Genomic DNA, 22,301 nt, shown 5'->3' on the forward strand with positions numbered 1-22,301 from the left:
TCCTAAGTCCTTTATCCTATTCTTAAAATGGTGTTGCACCATATTTGTCGTGCATATGTGAGAATTTGTTTTCCAATCAGTGTAATCATTTTTATGAAGTTCTAAATAATTTAATATGTAACATTAATTGTATAAACAAGACAGAAAATTTGCTCAAAGCAAAAGTCATATAAACAGAAGACATGCAATAATTACTCTCATTTATTTTTTTCTCTCAACATGACTGTTCATAAACAATTTAAATCTAAAATTGAATTGGCAGAAAGATCTTTTGAATTTAACTATTGTATGATTTATGGTGAAGAATCCTGTGCATAATTGTCTATAGAATAATGCAAGTCCTGTGTTGCAAAGATTATTATTTCATAGCCAATTATTGAACACAAACTGATCACCAGCTAATGTCAGAAATAATTGTTCCCTTAAGCACAGTTGATCCAGTTGTGCTTGGCTTTCCTCTGAAGCAGTTGGTATAGGGAACTATCTGAGTCAGGGCCCCAGACTAAAAGGGATCACTGATCTGTTTCTTTATGGTAATCTCTGTATACACTTTTTATATTAACGGTTTCTGCAAACTTGCCAAATGAATCAAGGTTTACTTTTACAGCATTTATCAGCTAGAAAGACAAAACAGTTTCTTCAGTTTTTTCTACTGAAACTTCTAAGTTGAGCAGTTATGTGTTTCTGAATTTAATAATAATTTTCTTTTATACTAGCTTTTGGAGTGTATGAGGAAGACTCTGGGCAAGGTAACGAACTGCTTCATTGCTGAAGAATTCTTGACTCAGATAGAAAACTTATTCCTTTCTAGCTACAAAAGTGAGAAGCAGAATAATACAACTGAAGAAAATAAGAACATGTCCCCAAATGAATTGCCAGTGTGATGGCTTTTTCAGTGTTGAAATTTCAGTTGTATGGACTAATATCCATTGTTCCTCTTTCAAAGTTATTGTCTCAGTTGACAACAATAGGGACATAATCCAGTATTTCAAATAGTGTAATGGTTCTAAAAGACATTTAGAAAACCTCTAACAAATGTTTTCTGATTACATATGAAATTTTTATTTTTTACATTCTGAAAATTTATCGAATAGTATCACAAACTTTGGGTTATCAGTTGGCCAGCAACCTATCATTGGGAAGGACAAGCTGAAATACAGAACACTGGTTTTGTGCCTAAAGGAGAGGGTCCCTCCTCTAAGTCTTTGAAAATGGAATTTTGGCCTTCATTCTGTCCTCAGATACACATTGTATTGAGAGTTAGATGTGTACATCAGAGGGAAGAATTTGTCCCGTAGTGCTTTGTGTCATCTGTGTTTGCATAATTCTGCAGATGAGATGTATACCACTCTATCACTGCAAAGATTATAGTCTAGTTGATACTAATTTTCCTGGTATCTACTCTATACTTTTTCTCTGCTCAGTTTAATCCATTCTGTTTCTTTCTGACCCACTACAGACAATTTTTTTCTGGCATATCCTTCCCCACCTTCCAGAATACATGGAAATAAGGGTAGCAGGTCATACTTATTTGTCACTTCTTGTTGTCACTGTTTTCAGTGGAAACAATAAGTTCTGGTTATTGCATGTTGCACTCTTTCCTTTCTATCTTCCATGTTACAGAGACACAGTGCTATCTTGTTCTATCAGATCATCATGATTTGTCATTTTCAGTTGCCATTGTTTCGAATGGAAACAATAGCTTCTGGTTCTCACAGGTTAATGCGATATGGCAAAATCTAGCGCTGTATTGTAGCCGCCAGAAAAATGTTTGTCGCAACTGCATAACAGAAAAGAAAATGAAGTGCACATGTGTCTCTTTACAATAGCAATTTAACAAGTAACTACAATGTTCATATTGGCTTCTGATACAATTATACATTCATACAATTATATATTCAGATAAATTAGTGCCAGGTAAGCAGAATGATTTGTAATTGAATCTCAAGAGAAATACTGTTATCGGAAATCGTAACTTCTAAACATATTATTGGCTGTATCACGGTGTGTAAATTGTTGTAGAAGGATATGCAGTGGTGGATTTCTTCCTGAATCATGGGCAAACTGTTGATGAGTGTACACTTACCACTGTATGTGAAGAATATCTTGGCCAAAATGTCTGAGATGTTTGAAAACAGAGAGTAACCAAGAACTTTGATTATCCCTGTGTTTATGGGATCTAGTCACCCTATAAAATGTACATTTTAATTTTCTATCTGGCCCTGTGTAACAAAAATGCAATTTAAAGTATTTCAGATTTACATCTTAACTTCATCTTGTTCTGTGCACTTAGGGGAAAAAAAAACTATTTTAACAATTAAAAGTGAGGATTGCAAAACTTTAATATTGTGGGATCACATCCCAAGTAGATACCTGTTTCCAAGAAGGTAAAATCAGCTGTTGTTGTGTTTTCTAAAATGGAGTTTAGTCCCTTTTCATTTCAAAATGGACAATGCAGAACCTAATTTTAGAAAAAACATGGACATACATAACTAGAAACTCTTTCCAGGCTGTATTCAAGACCTATTGTCTTAATAATATTAGAGAACTTTTTGCACTGTGTAAATCTGCAGATAAGAGGCTTTGGATTCTAGTGTGATATGTAAAGTCTATCAGTTTAAAAGCAGTGCAATCCTTATATACGTATACACGCACACATTGATCCAATCTGTGGACCTTTTATTTCCCCTAGATTGCATGTAATGTGAAATGCCATCTCTCTCCTCTTTCTTAAATGAAAGTATTGCATGGCTCTCAGTATTTCTAGCTGTAGACTACACATCTTGCTCACAAAAGAGATTTCCCATCTCCCTCAGTTTAAATTTTGGAGTATTCCTTTATCAAGTATTGTTGCAGTTTTCAGTGGTTTTATACGTTACTCTATAAAAAAGTCATATTGTATATATCTGTACTAAAATACGTTGTAAATAGTTATTTGTAGAAACAAAATCATTTGTCAAAATACTTGAACCACAAGTATAACTGCAGTACGTGGTAGACGTCGTGTCTTTGTTCTGGGTGTTATGTTTCCCGTCACTTAAAAAAAAAAAAAAAAATACTGTGAGACAGTACTGCTAAAATAATGGAAACTAAGTTTGCTGGTTGCGCTGCCCCCTTTTGAATGATTAAAGTGAGCAAAAAACATTAAAAATGATGTACACTTGATTTAAAAGAGTCATATATACAGTGTCAACTAAGACGTTTTGGGTACAGGATGTTTTAAATTGTAGAGTCTGAGTCGCTCTGACTTGCACATCAACACTCCGATCCTGCAATCCCATTCTCATGAGTGGACTCTTGTGCGTGCCCAGAGACCTGTTCACTCAGTTTATAAGTAGAATTAGGGTCCAAATTTGCTCAGTATACTTGTAGAAAAAATGGTTTTAACTGCTATTGGTGCACACTTAATCCTGGATCTAAAATCCAAGCTGTTTTTTTTCTGGTTCGTGCATTGTAGCCAGTAATAAATGTATTTTGTTTCACGGGCAGTAATTGGTCCAGTAAAAGTTATTACTTTGCCCATCTTCTCCCTGTCATATCCTGGGACCATAAGGCTACAACAACACTGCAAACAAGTAATAAGTGCAGCATTTGTAGTAATAGTTAACAGTTGTATGTATGTGAACTAGAAGAGAACGCAGTTCACTCTTCCTTAGTGTTGTCAGCTATGCAGTGCTAATATGACTTTAAAAAATAGTAAAAACATATCTTTCTCATTCTGACTTGAAACACGGATAGGGAATAATTTCTTTTTACTAAGAAATCTCTATTTTTTTACCCAGACATTTTTCTGACAAGCACCATGTTTTCAGTATGACTGTGCTAGAGTGTGCTATTTAATCTTTTATAACCTGTCCTATTTTGCCATGATCACTTGCTCAGAAGAGAGAAGAAATTAGTAAGCAACATCTTAGAAGACCCAATTTAAACTGAAATACTCAACAACTAAAACCAAGTTGACCGAAGTACTTTAAATTGAATCTGTCTTGATGCTATGATCAGCTGAGCTCACTGCAATATTATGAAACACCTCTCCTTTGGGAAATGAAAATGACAAGCTCTCTTCATCCACTGTATATGTTGTAACTACCATGAATCCTGTGTGTGCGCACTGAGTACATATATACTTACATGTGTATTTGGCTGTTGTTCTAAGTTTTAAAGACCCAATTGTTTGCAGTATTTATTCACAGGGCTTTATACCATGTACTTCACTTGTACATCAATATCTTAAAAACCCCAAAATAAATAAGAAGTTAATTTCCTAGGAAAACTGTTTAAGTTGAAGGAATTCATGCACAGTACTGTCATTGCCCATGAGAAGTTATACACGTTTACATGTTGCTCAGACATGGTTAGTATTCCTGGTAGCTATTTTTAGAATGTTCTTTCACTGAAAGATTGTGTATCAAGTAACCCTAGAGCTGTATTATGTGTTTGTAATAGTTCCCTTTCTCTTGAAATAACTTAAGAATTGGCAATGAAGCACAAATTAGCACTAAAAATGATGTGATTCACATAAGTTTGATAAGCACCAGTAGATGGAGCTCTGTTACACTGATATATTTAACTAAAAATATAATACTTTAATATAGCATTTCCCACCTGAAGATATTAGTGTTTTTGGAATGTTAGTTAGGCCTGATTGTTCCTTCTTTCCACCAATCCCTTCCCATAAAATCTTTGAAGTTTTTGTACTACATTAAAAACTGAGTGTGAGAGAAGGGGAATCAGAAACACACTTGGTTCTAATATGCTATCACCCTGATTGCTTTGTTTCGATAGTGTATCAATTCTCTCCACCTTCTATTTACTTTTTGTCTTTTTAGAATATAAGGTAATTGGGGCATGGGCTGTCTTTTGTATAGCGCCTAGCACAGTGGGACCCTGATTCTGATCAGGGCTTATTATGGGTGCTACTGCAATGTAAATAATTACGGTAATGATGGAAGTGTTCCCATTTTATAGATGGCACAGAGATCGTGGAGACTTGCCTAGGGTCTAAGAAGTCGATCTTTGGTATTTATATGACCCCTATCACCGTAGTATCTGAGCACCTCACAGTCTTTTTAATGGATTTATCCTAACACCCTTGTGAGGTAAGAAAATGCTATTATCATCATTTAACAGATGGGAACTGAGGAACAGAGAGGCTAAGTGATTTGCTCAAGGTCACATAAGAAGTCTGTGGTAAAGCAAGTGATTGAACTGCAATCTCCCAAGTCCTAGGCTAATGCTCAAACCATCGGACCATCCTTCCTCAAGCATGTAATAGAGGCAGGAACCGAACCCTGTTCTCAAGACTCCCAGTCCTGGGTGGGAATTCATTAAATGAAATTGAGCTGATCTGAAATAAGAGTTTTGTCCCAAGCTGGGTGAGACGATATCAAGAAATCATTCTATCCAGTGTGTATAAGACAAATTATTAACTGGTTATTAGTTTTTATGGGCTGTAGATTGGGATAGTTTTGCTTCTTTCATTTAGTCTTTCATTCTTTTGACTGTCTTCTTTGGAAAGTTATCCTGTAATCCTTTAGGGCAGGTCTGATTGGGGTGATAGATAATAGATACATTTTCTATGATGGTCTTTTTTCACCAGGAAGTAATCCTGGCATAAATTCGGCTGATCTAACTGGGAACTGGATCAGAGAAGAAGGTATAGGAGTTGTGGAATGGAAAGAGACGAAGATAGAAGGAAAGCCGCACTGGGAGAGGGCAAAGCATACCACAAGAAGGAATGTAGAGGCAATGATGCACCAATGGGTCTGAAAAGGGAAAGGGAAGCCTACTGTGCTCTTGCCGCTGATTGCCGAATAAGCCAGGAAAGGAAATATGTTTGCAGGGTGTTTTCATATAGTTCCATAGATTCAGCGCTATGGCAGTAGGTGGTTGTGAACTCTGAAATTCTGTTTGATGCTGAACAAAGTATTTAGTGGCCTAGATTAAAATATTCTGGTCATTTGTATTGGAAGTGTCTTGCTGTTTAATATAGACCCTAGTGCCCTATGTCTGAGATTTAGAAGCAGGAAGAGAAAGTGTTCCCATGGAAGCAGAAAACATTGCAGAAATAATTCTGTGTACATTTCCTACAAGATTAGTTAGTTAGTTAATTAGCGTTTGCTGAACTAAATGGTTGATTCTTTTAGTACCTGGGCTTATTCTAGTATGGGTCCAAAAGAGGAAACTTGGATGGTTTTATGACAGAGAGAAGGCACATCAGATACTGATTTTTTTTTTTTTGAGATAAAAATCTTAAATGAAGCAGTTTTTCTGTCCCCTCTTCTATCCCCACTTACATGCAGCAAAATTTTGTGCAGTGGTCTGATTATTTTGGTACGTTATGTAAATCTATCATGAAAGTTAAAAATAGAATTCTCCCCTTCCCCAGACTGTTTTGCATCTCAAGGAGTTTGGCTGATGTGTCCGTCACTGATTACCTCTTCTGTCCCATAATGTTACGGGGCAAAATATTTCTGCACCTGGCCACCTACTGATGGGGGAGGCAACAAATGTAATTTTCAATATAATAAATGACAAAGGCAATAAAGATCTTCCCACAGGTAGGGGGCTAGACTATCAGTAGTTCCACCACTGCTGTACTCCTCCAGTATCAGGCATCTTTTCCAGTTATCTGTAGCTCTCCTGTCTATGTGACCTTGGGCAAACCACTTAACTTCTTTGTGTTTCAGTTTCCTTACCTGTAAAATGGGGATAATACCTACCAATAAAATCTGGCATAAGGGTAAGTCCATTAAGGTTTCTACACAGCAGCTAGACACCCATAGCTGGCCCGGGCTAGCCGACTCGGGCTTGGGCTGTGGAGCTGTTTCATTGCTGTGTAGACTTCCGGACTCAGGCTGGAGCCCTTGCTCTAGGACACTGCAAGGTGGGAGGGTTCCAGAACCTGAGCTCCAGCCCGAGCCCTGAAGTCTATACAGCAATGAAACAGCCCTGAGGCCCAAGCCCTCCAGGCCTGAGTTGGTGGGTATGGGCCAGCCGTGAGTTTTTCTTTGCTGTGAAGACATACCCTTTGAGATCATTAGATGATATGTATGAGCAAAGTATTATTAAAAAGTGGCAGAACGCTACATTTATACGGCACTTTACAAACTCATAAGAGCAGCCATACTGGGTCAGACCAAAAGATCATCTAGCCCAGTATTCTGTCTTCCGACAGTGGCCAATTCTAGGTGCCCCAGAGGGAATGAACAGAACCAGTAATCAAGTGATCCTTTCCCTGTTGCCCATTCCCAGCTTCTGGCAAACAGACACCATCCCTGCCCGTCCTGGCTAATAGCCATTAGTGGAGCTATCCTCCGTGAACTTATCTAGTTCTTTTTTGAACCTGGTTATAGTCTTGGCCTTCACAACATCCTCTGGCAAAGAGTTCCACAGACTGACTGTGTGTTGTGTGAAAGTATACTTCCTTTTGTTTGTTTTGTCAACTATCAAACTTGTCAACTATCTTGAGTAGTTTTGTATCATCTGCAAATTTTGCCACCTCACTGTTTACCCCCTTTTCCAGATCATTTATGAATACGTTAAATAGGACTGGGCCCAGTACAGACCTGTGTGGGATACCACTATTTCCCCCCCTCGATTCTGAAAACTCAGCATTTATTCCTACCCTTTGTTTCCTATCTTTTAACCAGTTACTAGTCCATGGGAGGACCTTTCCTCTTATCCCATGACAGCTTACTTTGCTTAAGATCCTTTGATGAGGAACCTTGTCAAAGGCTTTCTGAAAATCTAAGTACACTATATCCACTGGATTACTCCTTGTCCACATGCTTTTTGACCCCCTCAGAGAATTCTAGTAGATTGTTGAGGCATGATTTCCCTTTACAAAAACCATGTTGACTACCCCCAACAAATTACATTCATCTATGTGTCTGACGTTTTTGTTCTTTATTATAGTTTCAACCATTAAACTGGTACTGAAGTCAGGCTTACTGGCCTGTAATTGCCAGGATCACCCCTGGAGCCCTTTTTAAAAGTTGGTGTCATATTAACTATCCTCCAGTCATTTGGTACAGAAGCTGATTTAAATGATAGGTTGCAGACTAGTTAGTATTTCTGCAGTTTCACGTGAGAGTTCTTTCGGAATTCTTTGGTAAATACCATCTGGTCCTGGTGACTTATGACTGTTTAGTTTATCAATTTGTTCTAAAACCTCCTCTAATGACACCTCAATGTAGGACAGTTCCTCAGATTTGTCACCTAAAAAGAACGGCTCAGGTTTGGGAATCTCCCTCATATCCTCAGCCGTGAAGACTGATGCAAATAATTCATTTAGTTTCTCCGCAATGGCCTTATCATCCTCGAGAGCTCCTTTAGCATCTCAATCATCCAGTGTCTCCACTGGTTGTTTAGCAGGCTTCCTGCTTCTGATATACTTTAAAAAAAAAATTCTATTACTTTTTGAGTCTTTGGCTAGCTGTTCTTCAAATTCTTTTTTGACTTTCCTAATTATATTTTTACACTTGTGGGCAGATTCTCAACTCATGTACATTATAGCTCCATTGAAGTCAAGGGCTGACAGTTTACACCAGTTGAGGAGATCTCGGAGTTAAAAAACTCCAGAATGAAAACAAAAAAACCGGAGTTTATAACATAAAAGAAACAAGACAAGTGGAAGACAAGACATGGCTAAGAAAGGAAGGGTGAGGAGAGAGGGTCGGCGAGGCTAAAGAAGGAAATGCACCTAAAAGAACTGGTCACGGAGGTGGTGCACTGAGTTGACTGGGAGACTCTTCCAAGGTGGCCGGGTAAAAGAGTCAAAGGTGAGAGGCTGGGGAGGAGTGTGGAGTGCAAGTAGAGGTGTTTGAGGAAATGAGAGCAGAGATGCAGGCAGGGCGAGTGAAGGTGCTGTAGTAAGAGACAGGAAGCTAGCTAAGGGATGGATTTGAGGAGATGGGTGATAAGTTTGGAGTGGCTGGAGAGGAGGATGGCTTCATTTGCAGTATTTTCAATGGACTGAAGATGGAAGGCTGTGAAGGAGGTTACAGTAATCACGGACACATGACCAAACCATGGGCAACAGCTTTAGTAATGTGGGAGGGGAGTGAAAAGAAGGTAGATATCAGTGATATTAAAGAGGAAGAAGCAACATGGCTTAGCAAGAGACTGAATACCAGGAGAGAAGAACTGGAACAAACCACACTACATATATTATAAAAAAAATATATGAAATTAGAGTTGGAAATACTACTACTTAGCAATTTCACATGTAGGTCTCAAAGTTCTTTCCAAAGGCGTGTAGATACTATTTTCATTTTACAGAGGGAAAAACTGAGACACAGAGCAGTGCAGTGACTTGCTCAAGGTCACAAAATGAGCCAGTACAGGAAACAGGAGTAAATCTAGGAATTTACCTACTTCATCTGCCTGGCAATGAAGGATTATTCTCTACACTGTATTTTATAACAATTGTTCTTATTCAATTCCAGATAGAGAGAGGGCTAAGCCACCAATTTCAGCTCCAGGTCTGAGTTTCCTTAAAGGTTAAGGGTATTTGGAACTGCTGGTTTGGTTTAGGCCCATATTTGGTTGTAAATATGAATTGGCAACCACTGTAGCTTCCTAATAATTCATCCACTATTTACAATGCCTTAAATTAAATAAAGGGCAGGCTCTGGGAAAACCCCTGTGGAGGTAGAGTTTGAATATGGGTTTTTTCCAGGACCCATTCCTGTGAGTTACGGAGTGCCTGAGGGTGCTCAGCATCTTGCACAAGCTGCTCAGCATATCTCAGTTTCAGGCATTTGTGCTTAATCAACTCTGCGGGCAATGAGCAAGTCGAACGTCTGACCTCTACTGGCAGCAGTAGGAAGATGTGAAAACAGTGACTCGTGTAGGGTGGATTGTTAAGTAATTTGGAACATTGCCCACAGAGCAATTACCCCACCATCAGAAATTTGAGTATCTCCAGAAACTGCCATGACAATATCAACCACTCTATAAGGTAACAGAACAAGTGTGAAAGTTTTTGTATGTTTTATTGGCTTGGGCTAAATAGTATATCAAAGGGAAGTAGGAGGGGCAGAAACCATCCTTGCTAGAAGGAAGGAATGCCCCAGCTGTTTTAGAAATGAAAGTATAATCTGCAACTGCAGAAACTGTCAACCCAGCATCGATTTGACATTGCAGCTGCTCTGGGATTTTGTTGGAGCAGAGTAAAAGGAACTTTTGGTATAGCAAAACAAAACTGAAATCCCCAAGCAATAAGAAACCAGACAATACAACTGCACGGGAGCTGCAAGACAGAGGATTGGGAAACGATGGCCGCATTACTGCTTTGTGCTCCCTTCAGAGGAGGAGCAGATTGTGTGATCATGGAGGAGACAGTGGAGTCCAGGGATCCAAGAGAAAAGGAAGCATTAGTCAGACCTATCTCTCTGTGGTTCTGCCAGCCTAGCCCTGTCCTTGGCAGCACAGCTCCTTTTGGAGCCATACTGCTCCTCACTCCATTGTTCATTCCTGGGGCTAGTACCCCATCACCAAAGACAGCGTAAGCATGGGAGCTGATGTTCCTAGGAGCAGTATTATCCAAATGGTATTTGCCATGCCAAGGAGACTGAGGGCTGGTCCACCCATCCGCTTCTCCTGCCTGCGGTATCATCGCCCCGACACAGATCCTAATGAGCACCCCTTCCTAGCTGCCGATCAGGACTGCTCTGAGGGGAATCCAAGCCTCTGTGCTCTGAATGCCCTGGGGTGCATTAAGCTCCTGGAACCTCAACGGAGTCCTGCCGCTGCCCCAACCTTGTGGTCCCTAGTCACGCGCTCAGGCCGTAGACCTTCTAACCGGCACCCCCTCTGAGTGCTTTAGCCTGCCATCCAACTGCCTAGCCCTCCTAGGTCCAGCGCTAACCCTTCAGTACTCCCCTCTCTCAGACCTCCACCAAAAAGGTGTGAAGCTTCTGGTTTACAGTTTAACTCCCTCAGGGGCACCCAGCAGTTGTAAACGGTCAACGCACACACTTTGTTCAGTTACTCGACTTTATGCTCTTTACTTAACAGATAAAGCACAGGAGAGTACCTCTCGTACAAAACAATGACACCTTCCTACATGCAGTGTCTCAGTAGCTCACCCTTCCCGTGCGTGTTCTTGAGGGATCAGATGTGTTTTGTCAGGCAGGCAGCGTCCTCTGGCCCCTTGCCTACCTTGCAGCCGCAGCCTCCCTCATCTTAAACTAGTGCAAAATGGTTCTCTTTCTCTTCTCTCTTATATTAGCACTGGTGCTCCTGGTCTGCTACCTCTTGATCCCAGTCTTCTAGCGGCTGTGTTTCTTCTCCAGCTGCAGCTTCTGCTCTAGCTGTTGAGCTGTCCACGGTTCCTGTTGCCGTGGTGTGCTCAGTCTGGACGGAATGTGGTGCTGCCTCTGTCAGGCTCTTCCTTGTTTGTCAGGGTGGGGAACCTCAACCCATAGTTGGGGCAGCAAATCCTTTGGGAGACAAAGAGACACCACACACACTCCCTAGAAATCAGATGAGAGTGAGAGAACCCCATCTCAAACTTACACCCACAGGTTGAGGGGTGAGAAGGGCCATGTGAGAGTTCAGCCCCAGAGGCTCTAAAGAGGGAAATTGTACAGACTGGTGGACGAGTGACACTATGGAATTTTGAAGGACGTATGCTGGCTTGCTTGCAAAATATTTACTATATGAAATTATAAAAGGTAAGGGCAAAAATGCCATTTACAGACTCAGCCTGTCCAGGAATTAAGACAGTGCACTCCCCTAGGCTGCTGTCAGGCACCTTAGTTGTACCCACTTCTTTAGGGGGAGATGTGACAGCGAAGGCAATTTTGTGCAATATCCTGGACAAACCATATTGAATTAAGTTTATGCATCGTTGTGGGCCAAGGATTGTATGTAATTCCATGGGGGAGGGAGATCACAGCCCTCCAAAAACTAAGAAGAGTGGGGGTGGGTAAGCAAATTCATTCAGGTTGTAACATCTCCAGAGAGCTACCACCACCTGGAGGGAGGCTTGCATACACCAGTTCACACTGGATTCTGCAGGGACCAACAAAGAAAGGAGTTTTGAGTAAATAGCTGAGTTAAAACTGACTCAAGGCCTTCATTCTGATTCAGCAAATGGGCAAGACCTTTGGTCTAAGGCGTGCTGCCAATCCTTCCTGAGAAGGGCTGGAAAGACTTGTCTGTTCTGTGTTCTGGTTCTGAGCTGTAGGGGTTATGAACTTGTAACCACAAGAAAACCCCTTGGTGTGGTTTGAAGGACTGTTCACCTGCCAGAGTCCTTGGAGTCAGGGGGTGATCACTGGTAAGCTTAGAATGCAGGTAGGTTTTTTTATTGTTTTTAATGTTTTCTCTGTCATGCTTTTTCCTTAAGAGTAAATATGCTTGCGTAGGAAGAGCTGTCTGTTAACTGTGGCAATTACACTGTTTACTGTTTCTGAGGAGAAAAGTAAAGCAGGCCTGCTTAGGCTGTCTGACTTTGCTGGACTATAGGCAGGGAGCTGTATAGCCTGAAAATACCTCAGTCAGGAGTGGGAGAGATGCGTGTCTCAGCCCAAGAGAAGCAACAGCTGGGGATCCAGAAACCTATGAGTTGATGCCTTTGCTGGACCATAGAAGGGAAATACATGTGCTGTTGCCCTGAATTGTGACATCCCTCATCCCATCTCTAATTATGGCACTTCTCCCCCATAATATCAGGGCAGTGAGGCTTCCACAAACACCAGCGTGGGTTGCTGTCCTCCCTTTTGTGTGTTTCCTTGATCCAGTTCCCATCTGCACAGGGCCCTAACTGAGTTTATACATTTAGGAGATGGAAACAGAGACAGAAAGAAGGGGTTCAGGCACACTCACATTATCTTAAAAAACTGTGTTTGTGTTTTCTGACCCACAGGGCAGGCCCAATGGCATTTCTGTGTTTGGATGAGCCACGTTTTATATTGGGGTGTGTGTTGTTTGCCTGTCGTGTTTCCTTGTTCAGCAGGAGGGAGGGAGGCAGGGTGGAATGGTGGGGAGTAACTGCCACTCCCTGAAGGTATAATTGAAGAAGGTGCAGCTCGCTGACTTCTCTGTGGGTTTTCTGTATTGCCAGAGACCAGTTGTTTGTGAGCAGAACCTGTCCAGCAGGTCTGATTTGGGTTGAGTAATAGGGAGTGGCTCACCAGTACACAAAAACGAAGAGACTGGCTGTCAGTGGGCTTAGTTTTCAGACAGCCCTTGCCATTTCTTCCCACAGGCTTCTTCCTCTCTTTCTCCCTTGAACATGGAATCTAGATTTGGAGTTGTGCTGGTTTTGATCTTGGCAGCTGCATCATCATCTACCCAGAAGAACTGTATCTGTGCAACCAACAGACGGGCTGTATGCACTGAAGACACATCTGGGAACTGCTTCTGCACATTGGTGGGTTCAAGTCAAAGAGTGAATTGTTCAGTGTTGACTTCAAAATGCCTACTGATGAAGGCAGAAATGAGCTCCGCAAAGGGCAGGCGCTTCTCTAAACCTGAGCATGGCTTTTTAGACAATGATGGAGTTTACAATCCAGACTGTGAGAACAGTGGTATCTTCAAAGCCAGGCAGTGCAATCAGACCGACACCTGCTGGTGCGTGAACTCTGCTGGGGTGAGAAGAACTGATAAGGGTGACAAAAACCTAAAATGCAATGAACTAGTCAGAACTAACTGGATCTTCATCAAACTGAAACACAAGGAGAGGTCTAAAGCTTTCCATGCTTCTGAAGTGGCAAATGGTCTGAGACAAATCATTCAGAACAGATACAAGCTGCATCCAAAGTACATCACTACCATTGAGTATGAATACCCATTCATCCATATTGACCTGAAGCAAAATGCTTCCCAGAAATCCAACGGAGATGTCGATATAGCTGATGTGGCTTATTACTTTGAAAAAGATGTTAAACTTGACTCCATATTTCACCGCAGTAATGCGTTTAACCTCTCCGTTAACGGAGAGCCTTTGGATGTGGAAGGAATTTTAATTTACTATGTGGATGAAAAGCCACCAGAGTTTTCTATGAAACGTCTGACTGCTGGCGTTATTGCTGTGTTAGCAGTAGTGATATTGACTATTATTGCTGGGATTACTGTACTGGTTATTACCAGGAGGCGGACCGGGAAGTATGAGAAGGTCGAGATCAAGGAGATGGGTGAAATGAGACGAGGACAGAACTCATAGCTGCCTTAATCTGAAGACAGAAATTAAGACTTTGATGAGAAGGAAGCAGAAATGGCAAGATTATTCAATGTTTGTGTGGGGAGGCTGGGGTATTTTTTATTTCTAGTTTTAAAACAATCGTTTTCTAAAATCCTAAATGAGCTTAGATTAGTAAAGTGGTATTAACTAGTATAAATTAATTTGAGAGTTGATTATCAAAATCACCTGAAAAGAAAAGATGAGCACCTTAGCCCAAAGTTTTCCAATTGTATAGTTGTATTTTTAAGGGGACAAGAAAGTTATTTGTACTTCCTAACCTAGCTATTTAGCGTAATTTATAATACCTACATTTGTATTACTAAAGAGCCTGTTAAACTTGTTTAAACATTTTATGAGGACTTTTTTTTTTTTGCACAGTCAGGTGCTGAAGCTTGAATATGTGCTGTCTGACTCACTTGTATAATTAGGGTTGGCTTTCTGTTTTCAATGACATTTTTAAAGTTACTATCTTTGATGAAGTTGCTGGAACTTTTTTGTTTTCACCAACTTTAAACTTAATAAATTCCACCAAAAACAAAACAAAACAAAATTTGTGATCTCTTCCAGACTAACACGGCTGCTACTCTGAAACCTTCCAGACTTACGGTATCACAGCCTTCTGTGCTGACTCATTTGTCGAAGGAATATAAAACATAATTTTCCAGGTGCAAATATTCTGAAATTCAAAGTTGATCAGACAACCTTGTGCTCTAATCCCGCACATGCTTTCCAATGAGGGTCTTACCACTTGTAGTCATTACAGATTCACTGGCACTTTTTCTAAGAGTGGGAGAGCTAACCTTGCTTTCCTGGCCAAATTCCAACTCTGGTCATTGGTTTCTCTCTATCCAAACGTCCCTTGCAGTTCCAATAGGAAAAGGTATTCTTCACTGTTTAACAGCCCACAGCAATACCACACAATGTTTTAGGACAAGGTGTGAAGAGACCTTTACCTCATTCAAGCTGTAGGGGAAACTGAGGTAAGCAGAACGTAATTACCCAACCCGGAACTTGGCCAAGACATCAGAATTGGACACTAGTCACCTACCACTATACAAAATCTTTTGCTATGTAGCATCATCACCTTAAAGGACAAAGGGAAAGAAGGGAAAAAATGGGGGTGGGGAGGGAATAATGGTAGTTCTTAAATGTTGGAATACTGGCAGAATTGGTGCATTCTCTGGGCTGCTGATGGACATCTAAAGTTCTATCAGCCTAATTAGATTTCTTTCAAAACATGATCACTTCAAGCAGGCGTTCCAACAGGGTCAGCCATCTGATTCACATAATCTGCCCTCAATTTCACTGTTTTGCAAACCAAATAACCATCCATTGTTGTGTGGCTCCTGTGGATAATTGTTTACTAAAGACACATGAAAAGTCCAATGCCCAGGAAAAAAATGATGGTACTTAGTGTGGCCATGGGATTGGATACTCGAATGGGCATCAGGGACTGGGTTCTATTTCCAGCTTTGCCAGTGACCTGCTGTGTGACATAGGACAAGTTACTACACCTTTCTGTTCCTCAGTTTCCCCATCTGTGATGGAGATGATACTGACCCTTCCCTACTTTGAAACTGCTTTGAGATATATGGATAAAAATTGCTATATAGGAGCTAAATGCTGTTGTTTTTCACTTATTTGTAAGAACCAACTGGGCTTTATTACAGAAAGACCAACTGACTGCAATTGTTGTAATACAGTAAAGCTTGAAAGCAGATGCATATTATTTAGAATCATAGAATATCAGGGTTGGAAGGGACCCCAGAAGGTCATCTAGTCCAACCCCCTGCTCGAAGCAGGACCAATTCCCAGTTAAATCATCCCAGCCAGGGCTTTGTCAAGCCTGACCTTAAAAACCTCTAAGGAAGAAGATTCTACCACCTCCCTAGGTAACGCATTCCAGTTTCCATATTTATTTCACGTTTTTCCACCAATATGACATTAGATTTTGTATCATCCTGCCAGAAACATCAACACACAATTCAAATATTAAGAATTTTGGGGCTGGGACTATCATTTATTAATATGCTTGTGCACTGCCTCGCACGGCAGAGTCCAACCTGTTTGTGGTCTTTAAATACCACTGCAGTATAAATGTTAAATAATAACCAGAGATGGGCCTGAACTAAATCCCCAGATCAGAATTCCCCCACACTATAGGTAAGTTCTGAGACTAGCCTCGCTCCATACCCAAACTTTGTGATTGGCCTTGCTCTGTATAATGAGCTGAACTAAAAATCTGAACCTGAGCATCCCTTAACTTTGGAGATACTTGATATCTCTTGGAGTCCTCCTTTCTTCCACAGAAAATGTGCAACACGGGCAGGGGCAAAGCAGTCCTGGCATTGCCTTACCAAGGGGTCGCAGCCAGGAGGACCGTCTTACGGGATGATGAAGTTGTGCAGTCTCCATGCCCGTTTGATCTTCGACTTCTTTTCTGACATTTCCCCCAAGGGTGCCAGTTGTAGCAGTTTTTTCTTTTTTATGACAGAGAGACCGGTTCACTTGGAACTGGATTGCCATCACCAAACCCATTTCTAGTACAGGCCAAAGCATAGCCACTAGATGTGAACCCCACCAATCACTACGAGAATGGATTTGACCTAGAAAATCAGAGATAAAAGACCTATATTCTAGTAGTAGTTGCCTGAACCACATCCGTTACTACTATAACATTATATCTGGGCTGTTCGTATGATGCAGATTAAACTCTCTCTCTTATGCGCGCACAGCCTTAGTAATGCAGGAATTGGGAGTGCAATAACAGCCACTTCTTCAGCCTGTGAGCTGAAAAATAGGGGTTACAAACCCCAAGCATCCCTTGTATGAGGATTTGTGGCCACTGCAGGTGATTGTGAATCCAATGGCCACCCCGCCAACTCTCCATAGGCACATCCACACTGGTTTATGTGGATTCCATCTCTGCCACATGCAAGTGTTTCAGAGTTTCCTTGCAGGTTCACTCCATGTTGCCCACTCCGATGAAGCCACAGTAGTTCTGTTGCATTAGGGACCTTTGGTAGCCCAAAGCAGCTGGGTAAATTTCACGGTGGGTGAATTTAGTGGCATTATTTACATTACAACTCCAGTTTACTGGAGTTTGGCTATTATTTTTCTTGCATCTATATACATACTCTATGCCTAAGAATATCAGCCCAACTGGCAGGCTGGATGGCTTTAAAGGGGTGGAATTTCAACTAGTGCAACCCCTTTACACCCACTGATCTGGGCTGGATGTTGACTTTTTAAAAAAATTTGGCCATCAGCATCAGGGCTGTTTTTATGAAAAATCTGGCCCCCATTGTGAATGTTGAGCACTTGAAAATCTGTTCTTGGATTATTTCTTCCACAAGAATATAACAAAGGAAGATGCAACACTATTAAAATCCTGAGGAAATTATTGGATTCATATCAAATTGTTTAACTTACTGTGGGAATTTCGTACAGTTTTATCAACTGGATTCCAACAGTTTATACCAACCACCAGAATTTCACCAAAGTGAGCCAGTGGAAATCTGAGACTGTTAGGGCTTGATCCCGCTCTTTTTTAGTACCTGAATGGCTCCTTAATGCTTGGGGCCCTAGGGATGTTCCAGTTGGGAGTAGAAATTGGTGACAGTCAGGTATTTCTTTTGATACAGTTTTGTATATTTACAAAGAATGTACAAAGTCCTTTGTCTCTGAACACAGAAGGAATCAAGTAGCAGGAAGAGGCTTCTTTTGCTTACAGCACCAAGAACACCGTATTCGGCCTGCACCACTGATCCAAAAACCTCTCTTTAGGTTTCTTCCAGGGTCAGACGCCATGTTTTCAGCTGCTCCTTCTGGCTGTTTGGCTGTCCCTCGGTCTCCCAATTTTGTCTGTTCTGCCTTCTCTCACACACACCTGCTCAGACCAGTACCAAGGGCAACCCTCCACCCACTAGCTAGTGCTTGTTTCTGGGCAGACTCTATTAGACCTTGTTTTAGGTGTAGCCCTTTAACTGTTTCTACAACTACCTTAAGTGTAGGGTGTGTTCACACAAATTTTAACTCAATGCACAACAAGGTTTCACCCAGCTCCTAATAATATCAAAATTCTCAGGATTGGGCCTTACTTGAAGCTTTGTAGCACTCAGAACACGTGTACTCCCTTACTACTAGAGGAGCTGCATTTCTTCAAAGGGATCAAATCCTGAAATGCACCTGTCCCAGGGTTTTTTGGACTCTGCTTCATGTTATGCCAGTGACGTTTTCCATTACTAGCGTGTAGCCAGACAGACAGCCCCCCCCCCCCAGACCAGCATTGCTGGAAACACAGGAGGAAGCAGGAACAGGGCACTTAACATATATTCCAGCACAGCCTTTGAAGCTGTGAAAGCACAGGTGTGCTGCTACAATGTGCCTCTGGGAACAGATACAACGATTAAGCTCACAGCAGGCAGAGGCCCTGTGACAGACATGGCTCTTAGCCCCTACTAAATAGCGTGATGCACACACACCAACATCCTAGGTGGGAAAATATTTACCCTGATAAAAGAAATGTCCAGTAGTCGAAACTTATTGTTTCTCTCCCTTGCAAGTGTAAACTACTCTTGCAAAAGCTGGCGTCACCCCGACAGACCAGCCTCAATTTGGCATAAGAAAGGAGAAAGAGAATAAAGGAGTACAGAGGTATAAGTAGGGGACCTACAGCACCATGATTTTTGAGTGCTTTCACTATCTATCTGCTGGTCAGATAAGTGACAGCCTCCCAAGGCTTCTGCAGCTAAGAGGGTCCCTACGCCTTGTCCCTTATTCGTCTTTCCGCGGAATTGAGTGACCGATCCTGGCTTGGCACCGCTGGAATCGAGAGATGCAAGGAGGGTAAGAAGCACCCACACCTGATCTCCTATCTTTAGTGTACACATATTTTGAAATAGAGCTCTATATTTTGTTTTCTTTCTTTGGGATTGTGGCTTCAGTTTTGTAACTTGTTTGTGTGTGTAACATCTCTACATTTAAATAAGTAGGCCACTAGCAATTTTGTAACCACATGATTAGAATCTAGCTTAATAAATTTTGGTAACCATTTATGCATAAGCCTGACTTGTTTTCTCTGGTTTACTGTAAAGCAGCCAACACAATTAAAGAACCTCAGCCATTTTGGCTCTAAAGCCTGGCCATTAGGTGAGAGTACTAAGAGCCTAGCGTTGAGTTGTGCCGCCTCCACGGGGCAAACTCTTGGGGCACCTGTCAGTCAATCCTGGCTGCCCGCTGCGAAGGAGCTCTGAGCTCTAGCAGTTAAAGTCACGGGTGTGGAGAGGCTCTTAGTGCTGCCATTGGGGCACCTGTCAGTCAGTATTGACTGCCCGCTGCGAAGGAGCTCTGAGCTCTAGCAGTTAAAGTCACGGGTGGTTAGGACCTTGGGGCATCCGTCAGCCTAGCCCGGGCTGCCCGCCGCGAAGGGACAGTGTGTCCTAGCGGTTAAAGTCACGGATGGTATAAACGGGCATAGCTGGCACCTCACCAAACATCCTTGGCCGTCGGCTAACAGAAATTGGCGTCACGAACAGGATTGTGATATAGGCTGCACTACAGTAACACAATGAAACCAGTCATGATAAACACCACAGAATTCTCTGAGCTAGAGAAAAGTTTGACCCAAGAGGGATGGGGAAATCCTCTGTGGAGCAAAGAACTGCTGGAGAAATATTGGGGAAAACCAGCAGAGATCTGGCAGCATTTCTGTAAGTGGAGAACTGCCTGCAAGATGAAGAAAGGGAAAGGAAAAGGTGCTTGTATATGGCTGCTTACTAACATTTGGCAAGCTGCCTGTAAGGATTATCATAGTCTGGCAATAGAATTTAATAGGCTGCAACAGGAAAGGGACACACTGCGCCAGGAATGCCAGAATTTAGATACCAGAGTAAGAACACTGAATAGGGATATGGAACATCTTCAGAAAAGATTACTTCCCTTAATTGAGAAAGAAGGGATAGAACGAAGGGAAAAGCTGGAGACTAAAACACGCAGTATCAACCGGGCTAAAGTTGAGACTGCTCTCTGGCTAGACCCTGAGGAATGGGATGGAGACATTTGGGATTCAGCAAATGAGTCCCCCTCCTCTGAGGAGGAAGGTCCCTCTGTAAAATTAAGACCAGCTATCACACATCACAAATCAGAAGAACATGAGGAAAATTTGAGTGGGGCAGAGCTGGATGAAGAAGGGGATGACAATTATCCATCCACCTCTTCAAAAACAAAGAAGGGAGGTAAAAAGGGAAAAGGGAGTAAAGCTCCAACACACTTTACCAAAATTACCACCCGCCAATATACTCCCATGGAGTTAAAAACAATCCAGGGAGATTTTGCTAAAAAGCCTGAGGAAGGTATAATAGAGTGGCTGGTCTGCCTCTGGGACACTGGGGGTGGATATATACGCCTGACAGCCCAAGAAACTGAGCGCCTTAACTTAGGTGCAGGAATATTCCTGGAACATTCAGAGGGGAACACCCCTAAAACACTTTGGTCTCTGGCTTGTCAATGGGCAAGAGGAATTTACCCAGCAGACCGAGATGAACCCACAGTAATGCACTGGACCAACATAGATGAGGTAAAAACAGCTCTATTAACTGTGGCTGTCATTAGCATGCTTGGCCAAAACCCTCAAGAGTTAGCCTATGAAAGCCCATGGGAGGGTCAGGTAGATGTAGATGATCTCAGACCCCTGCTTAAGGGAGTTCCGAGTAACCACAGGGCTATGGCACTGTCCCTTAGATCAGAAGCTGCAGCACATAACAGTACCTTTCGGGCACTGCTAAACCTTCTGGTGTCATACTTTAGAGAATTCGGAGACATCAGAGCACTGACAGGCAAAGCTAAGATGCGTTCCCTTCAGGGAAACAAGGGGGCACCATCTAAAGGACATAAAAACAAGCGAGAGCCAACCCAGGAGGAAAAGGAGCTTAGAGCCAAGTTGTGGAGACAATGTCTGGCTTTAGGTTATCCCAGAGATGTGATAAATGGACTGCCCACAGAGCGGCTAAAATTATTAACCACCTTTAAAAGAGCTGACTGGGAGACAACTAATGCTACTCCCAGTGCATCTCTGCAGCTCTCTCCTCTTTCCCCACCTGCAGACACCCGGTATACTCCATTGCTGCAGCAACTACAAGAGTTACCAGAGCAGGGAAACTAGCTTGCGGGGGTCAATCTCCTCTCCTAATAAACCAGCTTAAATCCAAAGAGGAGAAAACAACAGCAAAAGACCCCCGGATACATGTAACTGTAAATGACAAACACATTATTCCTTTCTTAATGGACACAGGGGCTCAAAGGTCCATGATTAAGCGAGAAAGTTTTCAGGGCTCGCCACCTACTGGCGGAAAACAGGTACTTGTTACAGGGGTAAATGGCAGTACCATAACTTACCCATTAGTTAAGATAAAACTGGATATCCCATTGCAACCCCACCATCAGCCCCGAAAATATGAGGTGATTTTGGGCAATGCCAACATACTGGGCATGGACGTTTTAAGAGGAAAGAAGGGAAGGATTAATGGGGAAAGATGGGCTTTTGGAGTCAGTTCTGTTCCTCATGCCACCCACCTGGAAGAGGAAAGCCCTCCCCACTATTCTGTAAACTTACTTAGCAGTACGCCTGCTCTCCCGCCCTCAACAGTAACAAACACAAAGCAGTATAATGTCCCAGCTGAGGCCATAAGCCCTGTTACTGACCTGATCAAAGATTTGGAACAGCGAGGAATTTTAATTCGTACCCACTCTCGCTTTAATTCTCCTGTGTGGCCCATCAAGAAACCAAATGGCAAATGGAGACTTACTATAGACTATAGGAAGCTAAACAGTAACACTGGACCATTAACTGCAGCAGTCCCTAGCATAACAGATATTGTAAACACCATACAAACCTGGGATAAACCCTGGCTAGCAGTATTAGATGTAAAGGACATGTTCTTCATGGTCCCTTTGCAACCAGCTGACCAGGAAAGATTTGCTTTTACTTGGAAAGGTGTACAATACACTTTTACCCAAATGCCACAAGGGTTTAAACACTCACCCACTATTTGCCATGGGGCACTGGCAAAGGTCCTAGATGACCTTATCCTGCCACCCAATGTACAAA

General features: G+C 42.1%; 2 protein-coding genes across 7 annotated transcripts in view; both read left to right on the forward strand.

Annotated features, from left to right (window-relative positions):
* MYSM1 (Myb like, SWIRM and MPN domains 1) overlaps nucleotides 1–5,999 on the forward strand; it is a 31,254-nt gene extending 25,255 nt beyond the window's left edge. For 4 of the 5 annotated variants that reach the window (XM_073357536.2, XM_078854118.1, XM_073357539.2 and 1 more), the window contains one exon: nucleotides 717–4,597. In XM_073357536.2, coding sequence (XP_073213637.2) covers nucleotides 717–884 — 168 coding nt within the window. In that variant the 3' untranslated portion in view covers nucleotides 885–4,597. Of the gene's footprint in view, nucleotides 1–716; nucleotides 4,598–4,968 lie in introns of those variants that run through there. The other variant, XM_073357541.2, reaches the window with a different exon arrangement.
* Nucleotides 6,000–6,925: 926 nt separating this feature from the next.
* On the forward strand, nucleotides 6,926–14,774 carry TACSTD2 (tumor associated calcium signal transducer 2). Of its 2 annotated transcripts, none has more exons than XM_073357543.2 (2): nucleotides 6,926–12,306; nucleotides 13,220–14,774. In XM_073357543.2, the coding sequence occupies exons 1-2, from the start codon at nucleotides 12,301–12,303 to the stop codon at nucleotides 14,174–14,176; spliced, it is 963 nt and encodes a 320-aa protein (XP_073213644.1). In that variant the 5' UTR covers nucleotides 6,926–12,300; the 3' UTR covers nucleotides 14,177–14,774. The 2 variants fall into 2 exon arrangements, with proteins under 2 accessions (XP_073213644.1, XP_073213645.1); XM_073357544.2 differs by having other exon boundaries at nucleotides 6,927–12,289.
* Nucleotides 14,775–22,301: the final 7,527 nt, after the last annotated feature.

This window comes from Lepidochelys kempii, chromosome 8, assembly GCF_965140285.1.
Source record: "Lepidochelys kempii isolate rLepKem1 chromosome 8, rLepKem1.hap1, whole genome shotgun sequence".
NCBI classification, from domain to species: Eukaryota; Metazoa; Chordata; order Testudines; family Cheloniidae; genus Lepidochelys; species Lepidochelys kempii.